At 37.4% G+C, this 23,866-nt stretch overlaps 1 protein-coding gene across 5 annotated transcripts in view; it reads right to left on the bottom strand.

Moving 5' to 3' along the window:
• The window catches only part of tnksa (tankyrase, TRF1-interacting ankyrin-related ADP-ribose polymerase a), a 129,864-nt gene that overhangs the window by 29,955 nt on the left and 76,043 nt on the right, over nucleotides 1–23,866 (bottom strand). For all 5 annotated transcript variants that reach the window (XM_056268296.1, XM_056268298.1, XM_056268299.1 and 2 more), the window contains 2 exons: nucleotides 4,168–4,354; nucleotides 70–191 (listed from right to left, as the gene is read on the bottom strand). In XM_056268296.1, coding sequence (XP_056124271.1) covers nucleotides 70–191; nucleotides 4,168–4,354 — 309 coding nt within the window. The remainder of the gene's footprint in view (nucleotides 1–69; nucleotides 192–4,167; nucleotides 4,355–23,866) is intronic.

Here is a 23,866-nt window from a genome sequence, read left to right as displayed (position 1 = left end):
CCTTTAACATCTGCTTTCAACCTGATTTCTCAGCTGGAGAGATTCAAAAGTGAGTGAGGAAGGGCTCACCAGTGCCGTCTCGTGCGTCTGTGGGTGCTTGAAGTTGATGATCTCCAAAGCTAGGGTCTTCTTCACCTTGGTCATGTCTGCTTCCCGTGCCGCCTGAAGAAGAGAGTGGCCCTTAAACTCGTCTGCACCGGAGGAAAAGAGAAAATGTAGAGAGGTGATGCAAGACGCTCTGACAGAAGCCGGTGGTAGACATAATTCATCAAGACAAAGCGTGAAAAAAAAAGTAATTGAAGCTTCACAGCTACAATGCAATCTGGCTTTACGGCAGCAATAATAAGAGTTAGGGTTTCTAAAATGTATGACTGAATCTTGACCTGATCGAATTAATTTTGTGCATTCAATTTGTTATGCTTCTGCTCATAAGAACTGCAACGACGGAACATTATTCCACCTACAAAAGTGCTGTTTTACTGATTATGAGCACAGCTGGGATTCGGCCACAGGTCATCACAGCTGAGCTGATATTTAGCGAAACATTGCAACAGCAACATTTGCAACAGTTAATCTTAAATGAATATCCATTTTTATAGTTTGTAAACATCACCTTTTTCACCTCTTCTGAGTTTGCGGGTCTGATTATAACGTTATCAAGTACACTATATTGTTGTTGGGGGGTCTGGGAGAATTCTTAGTGATTTTAACATGTAAACAAAGTATTCTGGTGCACTCTAACAAGAAAATAAAGGGAAAAGATAATATTTGCTTCAAGTAAAAAAAAGAAAGAAAAAAAACATTTATAGGCACTTTATTGGCATTGACACAAATTTCACAATTGGATTCGATTTCGATTAACAAGCTTGCGATTCGATTCACTTCAAAATTCTATATTTATTCATTTGGGGCCTATCAGGTACAGTACAGTTCCTCAAAGAAAAAAAGAAAAAATATCTCTCAACTAATGCTGTAAACTATACAGGGAACTCAAGTTGGTACATCATTATAATATTAAAGTCCCCCTTTAGTCAGTAATTTTATTCCTTAAAACTCATCTTTGATCTCCAAAATAGCATATTTAAACAATTTTCCAGTAACTTTTTTTTATTCATGCCTTAAAATAGCTTGAACTGTAACTTCATTTAGTGTATGCGGGATACATGAATATGCGAATAAGCTCCGCCTCAACTCACTCAAACAGGCTCATTTACAAGTCGATGTATCAGAATGGTAATGCATTAAGTTCATTTTCTAGCTGACTAATGAGTTTTTGAACATTGAATGGCTTTTCTGGGGTAAATGAGACATTATATGACATTGTTTGCAAGCTGTTTTATTGACGCCTTTCCACGGTTGAAACACTGATTGAACAATTACATGTGACATGATACAGATTTTGGCAAGTTGTACTATATCTTTTAACAAGGCTCAAACTCAACATAAATTCCACATAAAGGAAAATCTGTACACAGCAAATTGTGTAAAGTTTCCGTCAGAAGTACATCACTCCACCCCACACTGGGAGAAGACAGATGGAGAATTCACAGGCAAAATAAATAAGAACGTCGCCTGCCAACCTCATCAGCACACTGGAACTCAGCCTCTACTGCGCTTGAATAATGCAGAACGAGACTATTGTAGGTTTAAAGGCGTCTTTCTCAAAACCTTGATGTGTCTGTCTCAATGCCAGCGAGAATGTGGCAGGAACGATCAGAGCCAAGTTGCGTCTAGCTCACTTAAACTTGTAAGGGAAACAAGCGGGATGAGTTTTGTGGGATCTGACGCCACTTATGCGGAGCAATGGTGAAATATCACGGTCTGTTGTCTTCACTTCACGCTTAAGCAATAAGGAACACGGCTGTTTTATAAAAGCTGTCAGTAGAACTGGATTCTGGATAAATTGAGAATCACGATTTTTTGTTTCACATAGGTGTCACGATTCTTCCACGATTCTGAAGAGAAAATTAAACAAAATAGTATATCATTTACTAGAAGTTCTGACAAAATGTTAACTGCTTCCGTCTATTTAAAAATGTTTAATTAATTTGAAAGAATTTAAAAATCGGTTTGAATGAATGATTCAACGACTCACTCATAAATACTTCACTTGTTTTATTACTGGATGAATTAGCGTTTTTGAATGAATCTCTTTAATTAATGATTCAATAACAAATACATATTGTTAACAGTTACTTGTCGCCACCTAGTGGTGTAAAGATGTAATCCATATAATTGTTATTTAACGCAATTAAAAGTTTATTTCAAAAGGTGATTTACTCTATTTTGATCGCTACCGTAGACATCAGTGTTTATATCGGAACTACAGTCATTTGAAATGGAACAAAACCTTTCATGAACTTTTTTGATCCACTTCAAATGTTAACTACTGTATACATTTTTATTTTATCCCAGAACTTAATATTTGTAGCACAGAAATTTCAATACTGTGTGGTTGAAAACAATGTTTGTGAAGCTGCCTCATACATATACGTGACAACTGCTCTCTCTGGGTAAACTGCGGCGCCAACGCAGATTAGTACGGAATGTTCTGGTGTGATTTTGTCAAATGTTTAATAGACACAGGCGAACCGATGTCATTTAGGATTGAGATCGCGTGGGTGTTTGAATCGAGATTGCGACCTTTTAACGAATAATCGTGCAGCTCTAACTGTAAGGCAACATATGCTATACTGTGAATATAATGACAACAAAAGTAGTTGCATCAAAGCCTGTTGAGCCTTAAACTCACAATATGGTCCAGCCTCAAATAATGCATTTTTTTTTTTTTAGAAAATGTAATTGAATCTTATGTCATTTTTTTTTCTTCTATTTAGCTTAAAATTATTTTTATTCCAGTTTTAGTTTAACAAGTACTTAATCCAGTTTTTTCCCATTTAGTTAACAAAGCACCATTTTAATTTTCGTCTCACCGCTAATATCTATATTTTATTTTATTTTATCTTTATCTCAATTCATAAAAACAATACATTTTTTATTGTTTTAGTTTTGGTAAACAACAACAACATTGATTTACATATATTTATATGGTTCAAACGTTAGTACGTTTTTTTGATACTTTTAAAATTGATATTTTTATTCAGCAAAGACACATTAAATTAATCAAAAAGACATTTAAGAAGTTACAAAAGATAATGGCCGTGTCTGAAAGCTTAAAAATGCTGCCTTCGGAGGATGTATCCCAAGGTAGGAAGGCTTAAAAGCATGTCCGAATCCAATGCTAGCTTCCCTTCCTGTCTCCTGAGATATTTCGTCTGATCGATTTTTGAAGATGTATCCATCGCTGCCTGTGATATCCCACAATCCTGTGCGTTCCATTCTGTGACAGTTAGGCTGTGTGTCCTCCAAAGCTTTTTTCCCAAGGCTAGCATATTTTTCCAATCACTAGCACTAAACGCTCAACGTTTTTTCCCGGTCAGCGAGAGTTGAAGAATGTTCAACTTTGGGTAAAAATACAGCGCTCATCACTGTCACTTTTTACCCATCTGTCCAATCACAGTGGAGGAGGGGCGGGACAAATACCACACCAACCGACCACCACATCCTGCTTGTAAAGCGATAACAAACGACAACAAGCGCATCTCTTCATCCAAAACTAGAGCCAGAGCAAGTAAGTTACATTGTGTTTAATTTTTTATATTCACAAACAAACTATTTAAAAATCAGATACTAGGAACAGTTACGTGGATATTCCATATCGAAGGATATCTCTCAACAATAAAAAAAAATGCTGTGCCACCGAATAGTTCTCAAGCGCCCGCAGCCAGGCGTTTTCAGCTTGCTAAAAATGCTTTGGTGGACACACGGCCTTAAGCTAAAATTTTTTAATTGCATCTGAAAGTTGTGGTTGGGTGAGCAGTTTATTAAATATTCGCTTAGTTATCACCAAAACTCCCTTTATTTTGTTATAGATCATTTAAGCCGTTATGCAGCCTCAGAAGTCAGTCTCGTGAGGGTCCTTCGTGCGCAAATGCGACCTGCGAAGACTTATTAAAATTGAAAAGTTATTGTAAATTGTCGCATTTTTCTTGTCATGGTAAATGCAGCCTTGAGGAACCAAAGAATATTCTCTTAAAAACGTAAAAAAATTGTACTGATCCCAAAAGTGAGTGGGGTCAGTTTAATTAAAATAAAAGGTAAACTCACATGTGAGCCTCTCTTTGAGTTCAGGGGTCGGGGCCATGTCCACCGCGCTCTTCCCATGGCAGTTGACCAGCGTGGGGTCGGCTCCGTGACTCAGCAACAGGGAACAAACCTCCACGCGATTCTTGGAGGCAGCCTCGTGCAAAGGGGTGAACTGCCAGAGGTCCATGGCATTGACGCACGCCCCATGCTACAGAAAAACATTCATGGTGAGATCACGTTAAAAGGATGGCGCCATTTCAGAGGCCCCAGATTCATTTTCAAATACATTGAGAACATTATGCAGTTCCACTTGACTAGTTAGAGCAGTTTTAGCATAGATTATGAATTTATATCTATTAGGGAACATTCTATGCCCCAGAAGCCAAGTTAATAGCACTGAGGGAAAAGAATATCGAACACATTTTTAGAAAAAAGCAGTTTTCCAGGAGGGAGACATCAACTTGCACTCGACGGCAGGGGGTAGACAGTACAAAACTATGGCATAGATCTTCTAAAAAGAAAAAAGTCTTTTTACCATCAAATGCTAAATAAAAAGTTAGACAATAAGTTCACACTGATCTTTGCCATACAATGAAAGTGAATGGCTTCTGGGAACTCATTAAAACATGAAAACCAATGACATCAGGTGTGACATGCTTTGATTGGCCATATTTGAAAAGAGGTGAATATGAATGAGATTTGAGATGATTATCAGTGAATATATAATGACTTAAATTTCTGTCTTTTCATACAAAAATATATTGGATGGCTTCAAAAGACTTGGAATATAATACACAAGTTGTATGGACTACTTTGAAGGTGCCTTTGTCATATTTGGAGTTTGACCGTCCCTGTTCACAATCCACCCTCATTATATAAAAAAACATTCTGCTGAAAAATTTCTTCTCTTGTGTTTCATGACATGAGGGTCAGTACATCATTTTTGGGTAAATACACCTCTTTAAAACACTTCTTGAGCTGGAGAGAGTTGTTTTTCTTGAACTGCAAGTGAGAGGAGTGAAACAAAAGCTCCTGAGGAACTCAGAAACATTGAGATAACGCCAGGTATTCATAATAATGCATCAGTGTAAAATAAAATGATTCTTAATAGTATTCTGATCATTGTAAGGTACATTTAATCTAATATAATGATTGAGGGGGCTTAATGAGATCTGGGGAGCTAGTGATATTGTGAAAAGCTCTCAAGAGACTGAGAATACTCTGCTCTGCTGTGTATCAAACTCCAAACATTGTTCTAGAGACAGATTGGCTGCTCCACAGGGCTCTGTTGACACAGCAAGCATGGGAGAACGCACCGTGAGCATAGTGTTCCATATAACAGCTTTGTAAATAAAGGGAGCTGGACTTAAAGGCCATACTCTGTGAATATTCTGGCTCAAGTCAAGGGAGAGAAACTGAACAAACTGAACTTTGACAACACATGCAGAATGAAGCTGCATATGCAAAAACGAAGGAGATTCATTGAAGATGTCACTTTCTTATTGGGCTGGACGATACAGTAAACTAAGCCAGGGTTATTAACATTAACAAAAAATCAAAAAAGTTTTTGTTAACTGAAATAAAGCTGGAATAAAATAACATAAATATTAGATGAAAAATGTTAACTAAATGAAAAGTAGAAATGTGTAAATAAGTGCAAGTTGAAGCACTAAAATTACTAACTAGAAAAAAACTAAAAACTAAAACAGAATTAATATAAATTCAAATGAAAACTAAAATAATACAACTAAAAGCTGATTCAAAATATAATTAAAATCTATAATAGTATATAAATAATGCTAAAATAAGTGATGCCGAAAACACTGTAGCATGGAAAAAACACAGCCAATAAGAACTTATTTTTATTATGTATTAGTGCTGCCAAATCAGTTAATCGATTCTAACATAAAACTTGTTTATATAATATGTGTGTATTTTATATATATATATATATATATATATATATATATATATATGCATATATATATATACAGTATATATATATATATATACACTCACCGGCCACTTTATTAGGTACCCCATGCTAGTAACGGGTTGGACCCCCTTTTGCCTTCAGAACTGCCTCAATTCTTCGTGGCATAGATTCAACAAGGTGCTGGAAGCATTCCTCAGGGAGTTTGGTCCATATTGACATGATGGCATCACACAGTTGCCGCAGATTTGTCGGCTGCACATCCATGATGCGAATCTCCCGTTCCACCACATCCCAAAGATGCTCTATTGGGTTGAGATCTGGTGACTGTGGAGGCCATTTTAGTACAGTGAACTCATTGTCATGTTCAAGAAACCAATTTGAAATGATTAGAGCTTTGTGACATGGTGGAAGTAGCCATCAGAGGATGGGTACATGGTGGCCATAAAGGGATGGACATGGTCAGAAACAATGCTCAGGTAGGCCGTGGCATTTAAACGATGCCCAATTGGCACTAAGGGGCCTAAAGTGTGCCAGGAAAACATCCCCCACACCATTACACCACCACCACCAGCCTGCACAGTGGTAACAAGGCATGATGGTTCCATGTTCTCATTCTGTTTACGCCAAATTCTGACTCTAACATCTGAATGTCTCAACAGAAATCGAGACTCATCAGACCAGGCAACATTTTTCCAGTCTTCAACTGTTCAATTTTGGTGAGCTCTTGCAAATTGTAGCCTCTTTTTCCTATTTGTAGTGGAGATGAGTGGTACCCGGTGGAGTCTTCTGCTGTTGTAGCCCATCCGCCTCAAGGTTGTGCGTGTTGTGGCTTCACAAATGCTTTGCTGCATACCTCGGTTGTAACGAGTGGTTATTTCAGTCACTGTTGCCCTTCTATCAGCTCGAACCAGTCTGGCCATTCTCCTCTGACCTCTGGCATCAACAAGGCATTTCCGCCCACAGAACTGCCGCTCACTGGATGTTTTTTCTTTTTCGGACCATTCTCTGTAAACCCTAGAGATGGTTGTGCGTGAAAATCCCAGTAGATTAGCAGTTTCTGAAATACTCAGACCAGCCCTTCTGGCACCAACAATCATGCCACGTTCAAAGTCACTCAAATCACCTTTCTTCCCCATACTGATGCTCGGTTTGAACTGCAGGAGATTGTCTTGACCATGTCTACATGCCTAAATGCACTGAGTTGCCGCCATGTGATTGGCTGCTTAGAAATTAAGTGTTAACGAGCAGTTGGACAGGTGTACCTAATAAAGTGGCCGGTGAGTGTATATATATATGTGTGTGTGTGTGTGTGTGTGTGTGTGTGTGTTAGGGCTGTCACTTTGTGAAACAAATCCTGTTCGATTGTAAAATCGATTTTTCATCTAAAGACGTTTCCATTTTCAACGCCAAATATAGGCTAATCCACGGACAAATAACAGGCATTACGACGAACGTAAAGAGGGCGCTTGAGAGACGCGCACAAGTCAGCAATATTTCTGATGATTTATTGGCGTGAAGTTTCGTGCACAATGACAAAGGAGTGCAACATTCTCGAAAAACAATAAGCAGAGTGGACTGCCATAACATCAATGAAAAACATTACTGCAGGCTTCAACATGGCTGTTTACGATTAGAAATGTCAAACAAATTTCGCCTACGTAGGCGATTGTAGGCCGAATCTGTATCTGTATGCATGAGACTGTCTGAATACCGGCAGAATTCACATTTTGTTGTAAAAAGAGACACATTATACAGAAGTATAATTTGCTGTTACGTGTGTTTGTCAGAGCCTGCAGTTGCTGTGTGACGCGCGTTCGCTGCGGGCGTATCGTGATGAGCTGGATGCGCTCCGAGAGAAGGCCATTTAAAATCAACTAGGGCTGCAACAACGAATCGATTAAATCGATAAAAATCTATTATTAAAAAAGTTGGCAATGAATTTCATAATCGATTCGCTGCGTTGCGCGACTATCAATAAGTCGAGGAGATGTTTGAGTATAAAAAAAAGTTGAGTTGAGCACGGAGCAGAGCTATGAGGCGCCGGACTGGACACCGAGTGTGTCTGCGCGCGAACGACAGTGTGCGAACGTGTGCGAAAGATCCCAAGTGTGTTTGCACGCGAGAAAGACCGAGTGTGTCAGCGTGCGAGCGAGAGACCGAGTGTGTCCGAGCATTAGTAAATTGGTACATAATTTATAATTATTATATCAGAGGCATGGAAGTTCGATAAATGGACAACAATATAAATAAAAACAACAATTAAATTATTACCACTGAATTAGCAGACTGTGATTTGAATCAGATAGACAGAAGATGAAAACACTTTCTTGTCTGTCCCAAGTACCACTACAAGGGAATTTTTTCCCCCCCAAAATTTGCAGCACTGAATTTTTAATTCTTACCTCTAAATGACTCAGAGAAACTTCACTATATCCTCAGAAAGCATGAGGTGCAAAATAGGCCTACCTTACACACCATATGAGGTGGTCAATCCAATGTATTTGTTTTTTATATTATTTTATATTGTATTTATATTTTATATACATTGTATTTATAATTAATATTAGGATAGACTAGAGATATTATCTTCTGTTATAATTATTATTATAATAATTGCTATTATTATTTATATATGTGTGGGAATATGTATGTGGATGTACATGTGTAGGTATGTTTATAGGTGTATGTGTAGAATGTGTTTTTATATATGTGTATATTTCATGCCCGTATGAGGGTATATATGTACGTTGATATGTGTATATACATGTGTATATGTATGTGTATATGTGTATGTGTTTGTGTATTCACCTTCTCTATTTATTTGTTGTATTTTTAATGTACATATCTTTCAGGACCCCAGGAAGAAAAGCTGCAGGACGGCTGTAGCTAATGGGGATCCTTTCAATAAAAACTAAAAACTAACTATTATTACCTATTATCCGACTGCACGAGACTTGTCTTTTGTGTGCATGTGCTTGTCAAACAATGTCAAACATTTTGTTAAAGATAACATATTTGACAAAAAAAACAAAACATAAGTTTGTGAGTGTCTGCATCTGTGAGTGTGAGTCGTAAGAGTTTGTGAGCATGTGCGTCTGTGAGTGTAGTGTAGAGAACAAGTTCTGACGTTCAAACAAATCCTGTTAAGTTTTCTGATTTGTATTTTTCTTTATTTTTTATAAATTATTTATTGTTCTGACAGCTCAGGTCCCTTTAAACAAAAATATACATATTTTTGAGCACTTTATTTAAAAAAAAAGCATGTGTAAAGCATAGATGTGTATGTTTTTTGTGTTAGTCCATTTTTATTATTAGGGCCCAAGCCCAAAGGGCGAAGGCCCTATTGTTTTCCTTAGGATTATTTATTATTAGGGCCCAAGCCTTGAAAAGGCGAAGGCCCTATTGTTTTCCTTAGGATTATTATTATTATTATTATTATTATTATTATTTTATCGACTATTCGGGCACTTTTGGGGCTCTTAACGTGCACGAAAACTCTTGAAACTTTGCACACTGGTCAGAACCCGCGGCCATCAGGGCCGGGCTGAAGCTGGTACCCGGGCGTGGCAGGGGGGCTCGACAGCGCCCCCTGGAACGGGGTCCGAAAACTTGGTCCATAAATCAAACACGCTTCCATGTAATAATATGAAACTCGGTACACATATAGATCTCATCGGTTCATATATCCTTTGTACTTTTACTTTTTACCCCAGCCCAACAGGAAGTCGGCTATTATGGTTTGTTTGGAAGCGTATGCCCCTGGAATTCGATATACTCCTCCTAGAGAATTCAACCAATCGCAAGGAAACTCGGTCAGCATGATGTCAAGACATTGAGGATGAAAAATTGCCAGGGGATTTTTCATATCTCGAACGGTTTGGCCGTGGCGAGGAAACAAATTTATGGCGAATAATGGAAACAGGAAGTGTGTTATAACTTCTGCATACATTAACTGATCTTGATGAAACTTCAACAGTATGTTCGCTGTAAGAGGCCGATCACATGGATGTGACTATTGTGAGTCAAAGTTATAGCGCCACCAACTGGCAGCAGGAAGTGTGTCACTTTCTAAATGCTTTTGACAAAAGTGGGGGGGTTAGTTTTATCTACAGTTACAAAACTCAGCGTGTATATTCTTCTCCTCAAGCCAAACAACTTTCTAATTTAAAGTAATTAGCTCCGACCCTCAGAAAGTCAGATATTGTGGTTTGAATAGGGTCATTTTCTCTCTCTCTCTCTCTGAGCCAATATGGCAAGCCGCTTTAACATTTAATCATTTTAACCTACTAGTCTCTATTTTCATGCTACTAGTACTTATTTTTAGATACTAGTATCTATTCCATTAAGTACTGGTACTTATTCATTAGCGACTAGTGCTTATTCTTTAGTACTAGTGCCTATTCTTTAGATACTAGTGCTTATTCTTTAGATATTCTTTTTAATACGTATTAGTAGCTAATGAATAAGTACTGGTATCTATTTAATAGGTACTAGTATCTAATGACTTAGTACTAGTATTTATTGAATAAATACTAGTATCTATTAATAGGTACTAGTATCTAAAAGGTCATTTTCTCTTTCTCTCTCTCTGAGCCAATATGGCAAGCCGTTTTAACATTTAATCATTTTAACCTACTAGTCTCTATTTTCATGCTACTAGTACTTATTTTTTAGATACTAGTATCTATTCCATTAAGTACTAGTACTTATTCATTAGCGACTAGTGCTTATTCTGTTTAGAATATTCAAAGTGCTTATTCAATTTTTTTGCTTATTTATATTTTCAGAGCAGAAAATCCGATTTTTCTGCTTATTCAATATTGCATCTAAAAATGTAAGTGACTTGACGTGTGTGTGTGTGTGTGTGAGAGAGAGATGTGTCTGTTACAGTGACAAGAGTTTTACCCTTTAAGGCCTTGTCTTTTTGGATATATATTTTTTTTATTAAAAAAAATGTGCATACAACCCATATATTTTAAATGTATTGTTTGCTTTAAATTAAATTAAGATTGTATGTTTGGTAATTGAACCTAAATAAATTTTAAATTAATGTGCTATATTTCAGATCAATATATTTGTTTTCCTTCATTTTAATCAACACTAACTTTATTCTCATCTGAATTATAAAGAATTTATTTCTGTATAAAATAAAAAATCCCGAATAATCCAGACCAACCAGAGCGCACTATTTCTACAACATCATCAGTGCTGAAGCGAAACTACCAGAGCCGTTCGGCAGATAGCAAGCAGATATTTTGTGTCACGTCGTGCACAATAACCCTAAAGGCACCAGGGTGGCGGTGCCACCGGCTTTATATATACATATATATATATATATATATATATAAATATATATATATATATATATAAATAAATATATATATATATATATATATATATATATATATATATATAAATATAGCTGCGAGCAGCGATTACGGGCCCAAGCCGGTGGCACCGCAACCCCGGTGCCTTTATTATTATTTTACTACCTTTTGGGCACTTTTGGGGCCCTTAACGTGCTCAAAAACTCTTGAAACTTTGCACACGGGTCAGAACCCGCGGCCATCAGGGCCGGGCTGAAGCTGGTACCCGGGCGTGGCAGGGGGGCTCGACAGCGCCCCCTGGAACGCGGTCCGAAAACTTGGTCCATAAATCAAACACGCTTGCATGGAATAATATGAAACTCAGTACACATATAGATCTCATCGGTTCATATATACTTCATGCTCTGATTTTTTACCCCAGCCCGACAGGAAGTCGGCTATTTAGGGTTGTTTGGAAAACACATGCAATGGAATGTGAAATACTCCTCCTAGAGAATTCAAACACACGGCACGAAACTCGGTCAGCATGAAGTCAAGACACTGAGGATGAAAAATTGCCAGGGGATTTTTGATATCTCGAACGCTTTGGCCGTGGCGAGGAAACGAATTTATGGCGAGAAACAAGAAACAGGAAGTGTGTTATAACTTCTGCATACATTAACTGATCTTGATGAAACTTCAGCAGTGTGTTCGTTGTAAGAGGCCGATCACATGGATGTGACTATTGTGAGTCAAAGTTATAGCGCCACCAACTGGCAGCAGGAAGTGTGTCACTTTCAAAATGCTTTGAAATCACCCTCTTATTTTTACCTGATTTGCTTCAAACTTCATCTGTATAATGTAAAAACACGGCAGATGTAGACCTGTGAAAGGATTGTTTAATATCTAAGATAATGTTGCCATGGCAACGCATCAAACTTTAATATTCTTTTTTGATGCTTTTGAGACTCTTAGCATGCTTGAAATTGCATGAAACTCGACAGACACATCTCATTTATTAGCTAGTAGACACGTGCAAAGTTTCAGAAACGGGCGTGGTGAGGGGCTCAGTAGCGCCACCTTTAGTCAAAAATGGGGTATTAGTTTTACCTACAGTAACAAAAATCGGTATGGATATTCGTCTCCTCGAGCCGGACAACTTTCTAATTGACAGTCATTAGCTCCGAACAACACAAAGTCAGATATTTTGGTTTGAATATGATTTTCAGGAGAATTTTCTCCCTCTGTCTCTGTGTGTGGGGGGGTTGGGGAATTTGACTATTATTTTAATGGTGTTCAAGGTTTCAGGGGCTTTTGGGGCCCTTAACGTGCTTGAAAACTCTTGAAACTTTGCACACAGGTCAGCGCCCACAGCCATCAGGCCCGGGCTGAAGCTGGTATCCGGGCGTGGCAAGGGGGCTCAACAGCGCCCCCTTGAACGGGGTCCCCAAAACTTGGTCCATAGATCAAACACGCTTGCATGAATTAATCTGAAACTCAATACACATACAGATCTCATCGGGCCGAACAACCTACCCTCGGTCAAGTTTTACGCCAGCCCAACAGGAAGTCGGCTATTATGGGTTGTTTGGAGAACGCTTGCTCAGGAATTTGAAGTACTTCTCCTAGAGATTGCATCCGTTTACCGCCAAACTCGGTCAGCTTGAGGTCAACACATTGAAGATGCTAAATTGCGGACGGATTTTTGATATCTCGAACGGTTTGGCCGTGGCGAGGAAACGAATTTATGGCGAGAAAAGAGAAACACGAAGTGTTATAACTTCTGCATACATTAACTGATCTTAATGAAACTTCAGCAGTGTGTTTGTGGTAAGAGGCTAATCAGATGGATGTAACTATTGTGAGTCAAAGTTATAGCGCCACCAACTGGTAGCAGGAAGTGTGTCACTTTCTAAATGCTTTTGACAAAAGTGGGGGGGTTAGTTTTATCTACAGTAACAAAACTCGATATGTATATTGTACTCTTCGAGCCGGACAACTTTCTAATTTACCGTAATTAGCTACGACCAACAGGAAGTTAGATATTTTGGTTTGAAAATTGTCATCTTATGTGTCTCTCTCTGAGCCTACGTCTCTGTGTGTGTGTGTGTGTGTGTCTGTGAGTGTGGGGAGAGGGGGGGGGGGGGGGGGGGAGGGGGCTAGATTAACCATTTCACTGCTGTGTGGTTTTGCCTGCATTAAAAAGGAAAATAAATGGCTTTTTAAATAGGTTTTATTAATAAGTAAAGGCATATAACCAAATTAATTGTAGTGCATTGAAAATAGTTTTATATAATTAGTTTATTAATTAAATTAACTTGGTCCATAAACTTGGTCTGAAAATTTGGTCCATAAATCAAACACACTTGCATGTAATATTATGAAACTCGGTATATAGATCTCATCGGGCCAAACAACTTTAAAGGTTCTCTAAGCGATCCTGGGTGACATCACTTCTTGTTGACGTTCGAACTTTTGTCAAACAAAACGGAGGCTAGCTAGACCCTCCCTCCTCCTCATCCGCACACTAACCCCCCAAACCCCGCCCCCAAACCCTTCTTGTCGGTCATTGGCTGGAACAGTTTGTTATGTTTCGGGGAGCGGGTCGCCGCAGTTTGCTTTTGTTGCTGTTTGTGGAGCCTGGGCTGTCTACAGAGATCGCGTTTCTTTACAGTGTGTTCAGGGGACAGGCAGCCAGTGGATAGTGAGGAGATGTTTGCTGTATGACAAAAAATGTTTTGGCCTAAAAAACGCGTGACATCGCTTAGAGCACCTTTAAGCCAGCCCAAAAGGAAGTGGGATTTTGGTCTGAATGTGAATGTTTTGCAAAACCAGCCTCTACATTTTTACCCACTCCTCTTAAGTGGTTTATTCTATTCCCACCAAACTTTTTTAACATGATGAAAATACATTAAAGAAGCATAATTGTGAATATCTATTGAATATCTCAAATTGTTTTGCTATGGCGAGGGATTAAAATCATGTCAAAAAAATAAACACTAAAAGCCTCATATCTTTTAAAAATTTAATTATACACCATTTATTTCTAGATACAATTATAGAAATAACAGAACTAAACCCATTTTATTCTTGTTTTCAATTTAAGAATAATGTAAAAGTTTAAAAACAGCCAGGATTCACTATTCAGTCAAAAAATAAATATATCAAGTAATACATAGGGCTATACTGCCCTCTTGTGTTCAAAATCAGGTAGGCCTATTGTATTTAAATATATTAGGTAGCCTATGTGACTCCGAGAACATTTTCTCACCGGTTATTTGACGTGTAACACCGCCGGGGGGCTTTTAAATCGCTAAGTTAAAAGTGAAAGTAAAGTAAGGACGTCCGCACGGATATTTATAGTGGTGGCGCTCGCAGTGCGCTCGAATGAATTTCTATGGAAGTAGAAATGAAAAAAAGTTCGCTCTGTTTTGCTCGCTTGTCGGACGCACACCGTTATGAATGCCAGTGCAGCCACATACTTTTTAGTGTCACCAAAGAGTATAGAAGAACAAGAGGCGAAGCTCTGATGCTTTTTTGGTAACAGCTAACCGCTTCGGTAGCGCGGCCGCCATTTTGGGGTGAAAATTCCAACTGGAGTGACTGAACAACAACACAGATAACAGTTTTTTGAGGTAGTTTTTTCTTGCATTAGTGAGTATTTCCATTTTATGCAACTTTACACATCTACTATTATTAGTTACCAACTCCACTAGGCCTGAAATATATTTTGTACGTTTTAATCCCCTGGATCATGCTACAAACATGATGACCTTAACATGATGCATTGCTGTGTCCGTTATCATATAATTGCCACTTTGGACAGTGGCTGTGTTTTTTTTGTTTACATAGGCTTGCATGAATGAGACAGTGGATGTTTATGGATTGGTCATTGACTCTTTGAGTAAATCGATTCGTTTTAAAATGCTGAATCATTTGTGTCTCTTACAGCGACAAGAGTTTAACCCTTGTTCAAGTTTAAGGCCTTGTCTTTTTGGATATATATATTTTTTTTAAATTCCAAAATATGCATACAACCCATATATTTTAAATGTATTGTTTGCTTTAAATTAAATTAAGATTGTATGTTCATCTGAATTATAAATAATTTATTCCTGTATAAAATAAAAACACATTTGAACTTTCTTTCTTAATCAATGTAGAATGTGTAATTGAAAAATAAACAGATTAGGGCTCCGAAGACAATAAATGAAAATCAATGCGATATGGTGAATGTCCAAAAGATGGCTCCCACAGACTGTTTTTAAATGAGGTTGGATAAATATGTTTTGCTTTTAGACAGTGTGTGCGTGTGATTTTAGTTGGGTGACAGTTGTAGGTTACAGTTTGACAGGAGTTTACAGTTTGACAAAAGCACTTTGTTGTGTTTTATTGCGACTGTACACACATATAAGTAAACAATTTGCAATTTGAATGATGTCCTCTATGAACAAAATGACAGAGTATGTTTTTATGTGTAACAATGTTCAATCTCACACACACACACACACACACACACACACACACACACACACACACACACACACATATTGCATCATTGCAATCTTGACATCGCAGCCTGTTCATTATAGCCTTAATAATATATAATGATAAAATAGTCAACCTAACATTACCTAACACTAGTGCCTATTCTTTAGATACTAGTGCTTATTCTTTAGATATTCTTTTGAATACGTATTAGTAGCTAATGAATAAGTACTGGTATCTATTTAATAGGTACTAGTATCTAATGACTTAGTACTAGTATTTATTGAATAAATACTAGTATCTATTAATAGGTACTAGTATCTAAAAGGTCATTTTCTCTCTCTCTCTCTCTCTCTCTCTCTCTGAGCCAATATGGCAAGCCGTTTTAACATTTAATCATTTTAACCTACTAGTCTCTATTTTCATGCTACTAGTACTTATTTTTTAGATACTAGTATCTATTCCATTAAGTACTAGTACTTATTCATTAGCGACTAGTGCTTATTCTGTTTAGAATATTCAAAGTGCTTATTAAATTTTTATGCTTATTTATATTTTCAGAGCAGAAAATCCGATTTTTCTGCTTATTCAATATTGCATCTAAAATGTAAGTGACTTGACGTGTGTGTGTGTGTGTGTGTGTGTGTGTGTGTGTGTGTGTGTGTGTGTGTGTGTGTGTGTGTGAGAGAGAGATTGTGTCTGTTACAGTGACAAGAGTTTAACCCTTTAAGGCCTTGTCTTTTTGGATATATATCTTTTTTTATTACAAAATGTGCATACAACCCATATATTTTAAATGTATTGTTTGCTTTAAATTAAATTAAGATTGTATGCTTGGTAATTTAACCTAAATAAATTTAAAATGAATGTGCTATATTTCAGATTAATATAGCCTATTTGTTTTCCTTCATTTTAATCAACACTAACTTTATTCTCATCTGAATTATAAATAACTTATTTCTGTATAAAATAAAAAATCCCGAATAATCCAGACCAACCAGAGCGCACTATTTCTACAACATCATCAGTGCTGAAGCGGAACTACCAGAGCCGTTCGGCAGATAGCGAGCAGATATTTTGATATTTTGTGTCACGTTGTGCACAATAACCCTAAAGGCACCAGGGTGGCGGTGCCACCGGCTTTATATATATATATATATATATATATATATATATATATATATATATATAAATATAGCTGCGAGCAGCGATGAAGGGCCAAAGCCGGCGGCACCGCCACCCCGGTGCCTTTAGGTAACTAAAGGCACCGGGGTTGCGGTGGCACCGGCTTGGGCCCGTAATCGCTGCTCGCAGCTATATTTATTATTATTCTTATTATTTTTCTGCTACCTTTTGGACACTTTTGGAGGCCTTAACATGCTCAAAAACTCCTGAAACTTTGCACACTGGTCAGAACCCGCGGCCATCAGGGCCGGGCTGAAGATGGTACCCGGGCGTGGCAGGGGGGCTCGACAGCGCCCCCTGGAACGGGGTCCGAAAACATGGTCCATAAATCAAACACGCTTGCATGTAATAATATGAAACTCGGTACACATGTAGATCTCCTCGTTTCATTTATACTTCACACTCTTACTTTTTACCCCAGCCCAACAGGAAGTCGGCTATTTAGGGTTGTTGGTAAAACACACGCAATGGAATGTGAAATACTCCTCCTAGAGAATTCAAACAAACGGCACGAAACTCGGTCAGCATGAAGTCAAGACATTGAGGATGAAAGTTTGCGAGGGGATTTTTGATATCTCGAACGGTTTGGCCGTGGCGAGGAAACAAAATTATGGCGAGAAACGTGAAACAGGAAGTGTGTCATAACTACTGCATACATTAACTGATCTTGATGAAACTTCACCAGTGTGTTCGTTGTAAGAGCCCGATCACATGGATGTGACTATTGTGAGTCAAAGTTATAGCGCCACCAACTGGCAGAAGGAAGTGTGTCACTTCCTAAATGCTTTGAAATCACCCTCTTATTTTTACCCGATTTGCTTCAAACTTCACTACTATAATGTAAACACACGGCAGATGTAGACCTGTGAATGGATTCTTGATATCTTAGATACTGTTGTCGTGGCAACGCATCAAACTTTAATATTCTTTTTTTATGCTTTTGAGACTCTTAGCATGCCTGAAATTGCTTAAAATTGCATGAAACTCGACAGACACATCTCATTTATTAGCCAGTAGACATGTGCAAAGTTTCAGAAACGGGCGTGTTGAGGGCTCAGTAGCGCCACCTTTTGTCAAAAGTGGGGGGATTAATTTTATCTACAGTAATAAAAATCGGTATGTGTATTGTTCTCCTCCAGCCAGACAAGTTTCTAATTTACACTCAATAGCTCCAACCAACAGGAAGTCAGATATTTTGGTTTGAAAATTGTCATTTTATGTCTCTCTCTCTCTCTGAGCCTACGTCTCTGTGTGTGTGTGTGTCTGTGAGTGTGGGGAGGGGGAGGGGGGCTAGATTAACCATTTGACTGCTGTGTTGTTTGGCCTGCATTAAAAAAGAAAATAAATGTCTTACGCCTTGTATTTTTTAAATAAGTTGTATTAATAAGTAAAGGCATATAACCAGTTGAATTGTAGTGCATTGAAAATAGTTTTATATAATTAGTTTATTAATTAAATTAACTTGGTCCATAAACTTCGTCAGAAAATTTGGTCCATAAATCAAACACACTTGCATGTAATATTATGAAACTCGGTATATAGATCTCATCGGGCCAAACAACTTTAAGCCAGCCCAACAGGAAGTGGGCTATTTTTGTCTTAATGTGGATGTTTTGCAAAACCAGGCTCTACATTTTTACCCACTCCTCTTAAGTGGTTTATTTTATTCCCACCAAACTTTTTCAACATGATGAAAATACATTAAAGAAGCATAATTGTGAATATCTATTGAATATCTCTAATTGTTTTGCTATGGCGAGGGATTAAAATCATGTAAAAAAAAAATAAACACTAAAAGCCTCATATCTTCTAAAAATTTAATTATACACCATTTATTTCTAGATAAAATTATACAAATATCACAACTAAACCCATTTTATTCTTGTTTTCAATTTAAGAGTAATGTACAAGTTTAAAAACAGCCAGGATGCACTATTCAGTTAAAAAAAAAAAATATATCAAATAATACATAGGGCTATACTGCCCTCTTGTGTTCAAAATCAGGTAGGCCTATTGTATTTAAATATATTAGGTAGCCTATGTGACTCCGAGAATATTTTCTCACCGGTTATTTGACGTGTAAAACGTGTTAAATCGCTAAGTTAAAAGTGAAAGTAAAGTAAGGACGTCCGCACGGACATTTATAGTGGTGGCGCTCACAGTGCGCTCGAATGAATTTCTATGGAAGTAGAAATGAAAAAACATTCGCTCTGTTTTGCTCGCTCGTCGCCATGGACGCGCACCGTTATGAATTCCAGTGCAGCCGCATACTTTTTAGTGTCACTAAAATTAGCGCCATATCGGGGACCGATTGCTTCCGGTTTTCAGGGAAAAGACAACAACAAAAGAGTAAATGACAGATTCGCTTATATAGGCGCTTTTACACAAAATATTCCGTCATAATTTTTCCAGTCAGCTCTTCACTCTCGTGATTAATGAATTTTGACTCCTGTTGCTGATCTTTGCTGCAACTTTCGTTCTGCTCACAATTTAGTAAGCAAATACGTTCAAGTTTTAATTGTAGTGACTAAATGATTTTATTATACACACACCAAATTGACGGTGGGGGGCCATGGTATATTTAAATCTGCCAATTGTAATATCTGCTGGGCACCCCTAGTCTAGTCTTATTAAATGTATGCTTCATCTTTCATTTTTAATTTGTAAATTTGATCAATAAATTCAATTATTTAGAATAATAAGACACTATATGGCTGTTACTCTAGGTAGGGGTGATCAAATTAAATCGTTTACACTGAAAAATAACAATGCATTAAATAATGTGAGATTGTTTTAAATATGAGTTGGAAAGAATGATACTTTTAAACATAACACTAAACCGTCATTAGGTGTCGCCAGGCGACCGTCTTAATGAGTGAGTCATTGATTCATTCGTTCAAATGATTCGTTCGAACGACTGAGTCATTCATGAATGAGACAATACATGTTTATGGATTGGTCATTGAATCTTTGAGTCAATCGATTCGTTCAAAATGCTGAATCATTGTGTCTCTTACAGCGACAAGAGTTTAACCCTTGTTCAAGTTTAAGGCCTTGTCTTTTTGGATATATATCTTTTTTTTAAATTCCAAAATATGCATACAACCCATATATTTTAAATGTATCGTTTGCTTTAAATTAAATTAAGATTGTATGTTTGGTAATTTAACCTGAGATGAATGTGCTATATTTCAGATCAATATATTTGTTTTCCTTAAAATTTGAACTAACACTAACTTTATTCTCATCTGAATTATAAATAACTTATTCCTGTATAAAATAAAAACACATTAGAATTTTCTTTTTTAATCAATGTAGAATGTGTAATTGAAAAATAAACAGATTAGGGCTCTGAGGACAATAAATGAAAATCAATGCGATATGGTGAATGTCCAAAAGATGGCTCCCACAGACTGTTTTAAATGGGGTTGGATAAATATTTTTTGCTTTTAGACAGTGTGTGCGTGTGATTTTAGTTGGGTGACAGTTGTAGGTTACAGTTTGACAAGAGTTTATAGTTTGACAAAAGCACTTTGTTGTGTTTTATTGCGAGTGTACACAAATATAAGTAAACACTTTGCAGTTTGAATGATGTCCTCTATGAACAAAATGACGGAGTATGTTTTTATGTGTAACAGTTCAATCGCACCCGCACCCGCACCCGCACCTCACCCACACACACACACAGACACACAGACACACACACACACACACACACACACACACACACACACACACACACACACACACACACACACATATTGAAACCTGAGTGAAGTACAAAGCCCATAATGAAGAATAGTTTAGCATCCAAATACATCGCAAATGTTGAAACAGTTTGATTCTAATGAGAGAGTTACGTGAGCCAAACACCACCTAATTTTTACTTTCGCTTTCAATTATTTCGGTTATTTCTTAATTAGGGCCCAAGCCCAAAGGGCGAAGGCCCTATTGTTTTCCTTAGGATTATTTATTATTCTTCTTATTATTTTTCTGCTACCTTTTGGACACTTTTGGAGGCCTTAACATGCTCAAAAACTCCTGAAACTTTGCACACATGTCAGAACCCGCGGCCATCAGGGCCGGGCTGAAGATGGTACCCGGGCGTGGCAGGGGGGCTCGACAGCGCCCCCTGGAACGGGGTCCGAAAACATGGTCCATAAATCAAACACGCTTGCATGTAATAATATGAAACTCGGTACACATGTAGATCTCCTCGTTTCATATATACTTCACACTCTTACTTTTTACCCCAGCCCAACAGGAAGTCGGCTATTTAGGGTTGTTGGTAAAACACACGCAATGGAATGTGAAATACTCCTCCTAGAGAATTCAAACAAACGGCACGAAACTCGGTCAGCATGAAGTCAAGACATTGAGGATGAAAGTTTGCGAGGGGATTTTTGATATCTCGAACGGTTTGGCCGTGGCGAGGAAACAAAATTATGGCGAGAAACGTGAAACAGGAAGTGTGTCATAACTACTGCATACATTAACTGATCTTGATGAAACTTCAACAGTGTGTTCGTTGTAAGAGGCCGATCACATGGATGTGACTATTGTGAGTCAAAATTATAGCGCCACCAACTGGCAGCAGGAAGTGTGTCACTTCCTAAATGCTTTGAAATCACCCTCTTATTTTTACCCGATTTGCTTCAAACTTTATGTGTATAATGTAAACACACGCCAGATGTAGACCTGTGAAAGGATTATTGATATCTTAGATACTGTTGCCGTGGCAACACATCAAACTTTAATATTCTTGTTTGATGCTTTTGAGACTCTTAGCATGCTTGAAATTGCATGAAACTCGACAGACACAGGTATGCATATGGTTCAGATCAAGCCGGACAACTTTCTAATTAACTGTCATTAGCTCAGACCAAGAGGAAGTCAGATATTTTGGTTTGAATGTGGATGTTTCTGAGAATTTTCTCTCCCTCTCCCTCTGACAGAGAGAATGCACCCTGCCATTCGTGTGTGTCTGTGTGGGGAGGGGGGGAGGGGCTCTTTTAGTTTAAACACAAAATTATACATAGGGCCATACTGCCCTCTTGTGTCCAAAATTATATTTATATATACATTATACATATATTTGGTATGTGACTGAGGACCGAGAGCTTTTAAATACGGGACATTGATAATGGCCACGTGCAGAGCGCTCGAGGGAATTCCTATGGAAGTAGGAATGAACTAAAAAACGTTCGCTCTGTTCTGCTCGCTCGTCGCCATGGACGCGCACCATTATGAATGCCAGTGCAGCCGCATACTTTTTAGTGTCACTTTAAAATTAGTGCAATAACGGGGCCGATTGCTTGAATTGTGAGTTCAATAGTCTATTATTTTTCACGGAAAACACAACAACAAAAGAGTACAAGGATAGATTCGCTGAAATAGGGGCTTTTACATAAAATAGCCTATTCCGTCATCATCTTTTCAGTCAGCTCTTCACTCTCGTGATTAATGAAATTTGACTCCTGTTGCTGATATTTGCTGCAACTTTCGTTCCGCTCACAATTTAGTAAGCAAACACGCTTCAAATGTGTTTTTATTTTATTTTTGTGTATATATATGTGTGTGTATATATATGTGTGTATATATATATATATATATATATATATATATATATAGCTTATGTTTCAAATATGAGTTAATTAACAATCGTTGGAAAGAATGATACTTTTAATATCACTAAACCGTCATTAGGTGTCGCCAGGCGACCGTCTTAATGAGCGAGTCATTGATTCATTCGTTCAAACGATTCGTTCGAACGGCTGAGTCATTCATGAATGAGACAGATTATGGATTGGTCGTTGAATCTTTGAGTCAACCGATTCGTTCAAAATGCTGAATCATTCAGTAATGAGAACGCGTTGCTGTGAGATGCTCGATGGTTCTGCTGTGATCTTTGTTTAACTATTTTCGCTGCTGAAACAGAAAAAAAAGTCAATATTGCATCTAAAATGTAAGTGATTTGACGTGTGTGTGTGTGTGTGTGTGTGTGTGTGATTGTGTCTGTTACAGTGATTGTTTAACCCTTGTTAAAGTTTAGGCCTTGTCTTTTTGGATATATATCTTTTTATATAAAAAAAAATAGCATACAACCCATGTATTTTAAATGTATTGTTTGCTTTAAATTACATTGAGATTTGTATGTTTGGTAATTGAACCTGAATGAATTATAAATGAATGTGCTATATTTCAGATCATATATTTGTTTTCCTTAAAATTTGAACTAACACTAACTTTATTCTCATCTGAATGATAGATTATTTATTTCTGTATAAAATAAAAACACATTTGATTTTTCTTTTTTAATCAATGTAGAATGTGTAACTGAAAAAATAAACAGATTAGGGCTCTGATCGAGGACAATAATGTCAAAAAAAGAATCAGGGCATGTCTCATATCTTTCTAAAATGTAATTATACACCATTTATTTTTATATAAAATTATACAAATATTAGAACTAAACCCATTTTATTCCTTTTTTTCAATTTAAGAATTATTTTTAAGTTTAAAAACAGCCAGAATGGTTGTTTAGTCAAAAATAATAATAATCCAAATCATATATAGTGCTATACTGCCCTCTTGTGTTCAAAATCAGGTAGGCCTATTGAATTTATATATATTTATATATTAGGGATGTTACTATGGGAATATTTTCCCACCGGTTAATCAACGTGTGATTGTGTAAACAAATTGTGTAAACCTCCCGCTGGGGGGTTTAAAAACACTAACTTGAAAGCGAAAGTATAATATGGACGTCCGCACGGACATTGAAATGGTGGCGCTCGAATGAATT

The sequence above is a fragment of the Rhinichthys klamathensis genome, unplaced genomic scaffold (assembly GCF_029890125.1).
Source record: "Rhinichthys klamathensis goyatoka isolate OS25496 unplaced genomic scaffold, OSU_Roscu_1.1 h1tg000270l_1, whole genome shotgun sequence".
Taxonomy (NCBI): Eukaryota; Metazoa; Chordata; class Actinopteri; order Cypriniformes; family Leuciscidae; genus Rhinichthys; species Rhinichthys klamathensis.
The sequence above is the reverse complement of the archived record's forward strand: the minus strand, read 5'-3'. Positions and strand labels throughout refer to the sequence as shown.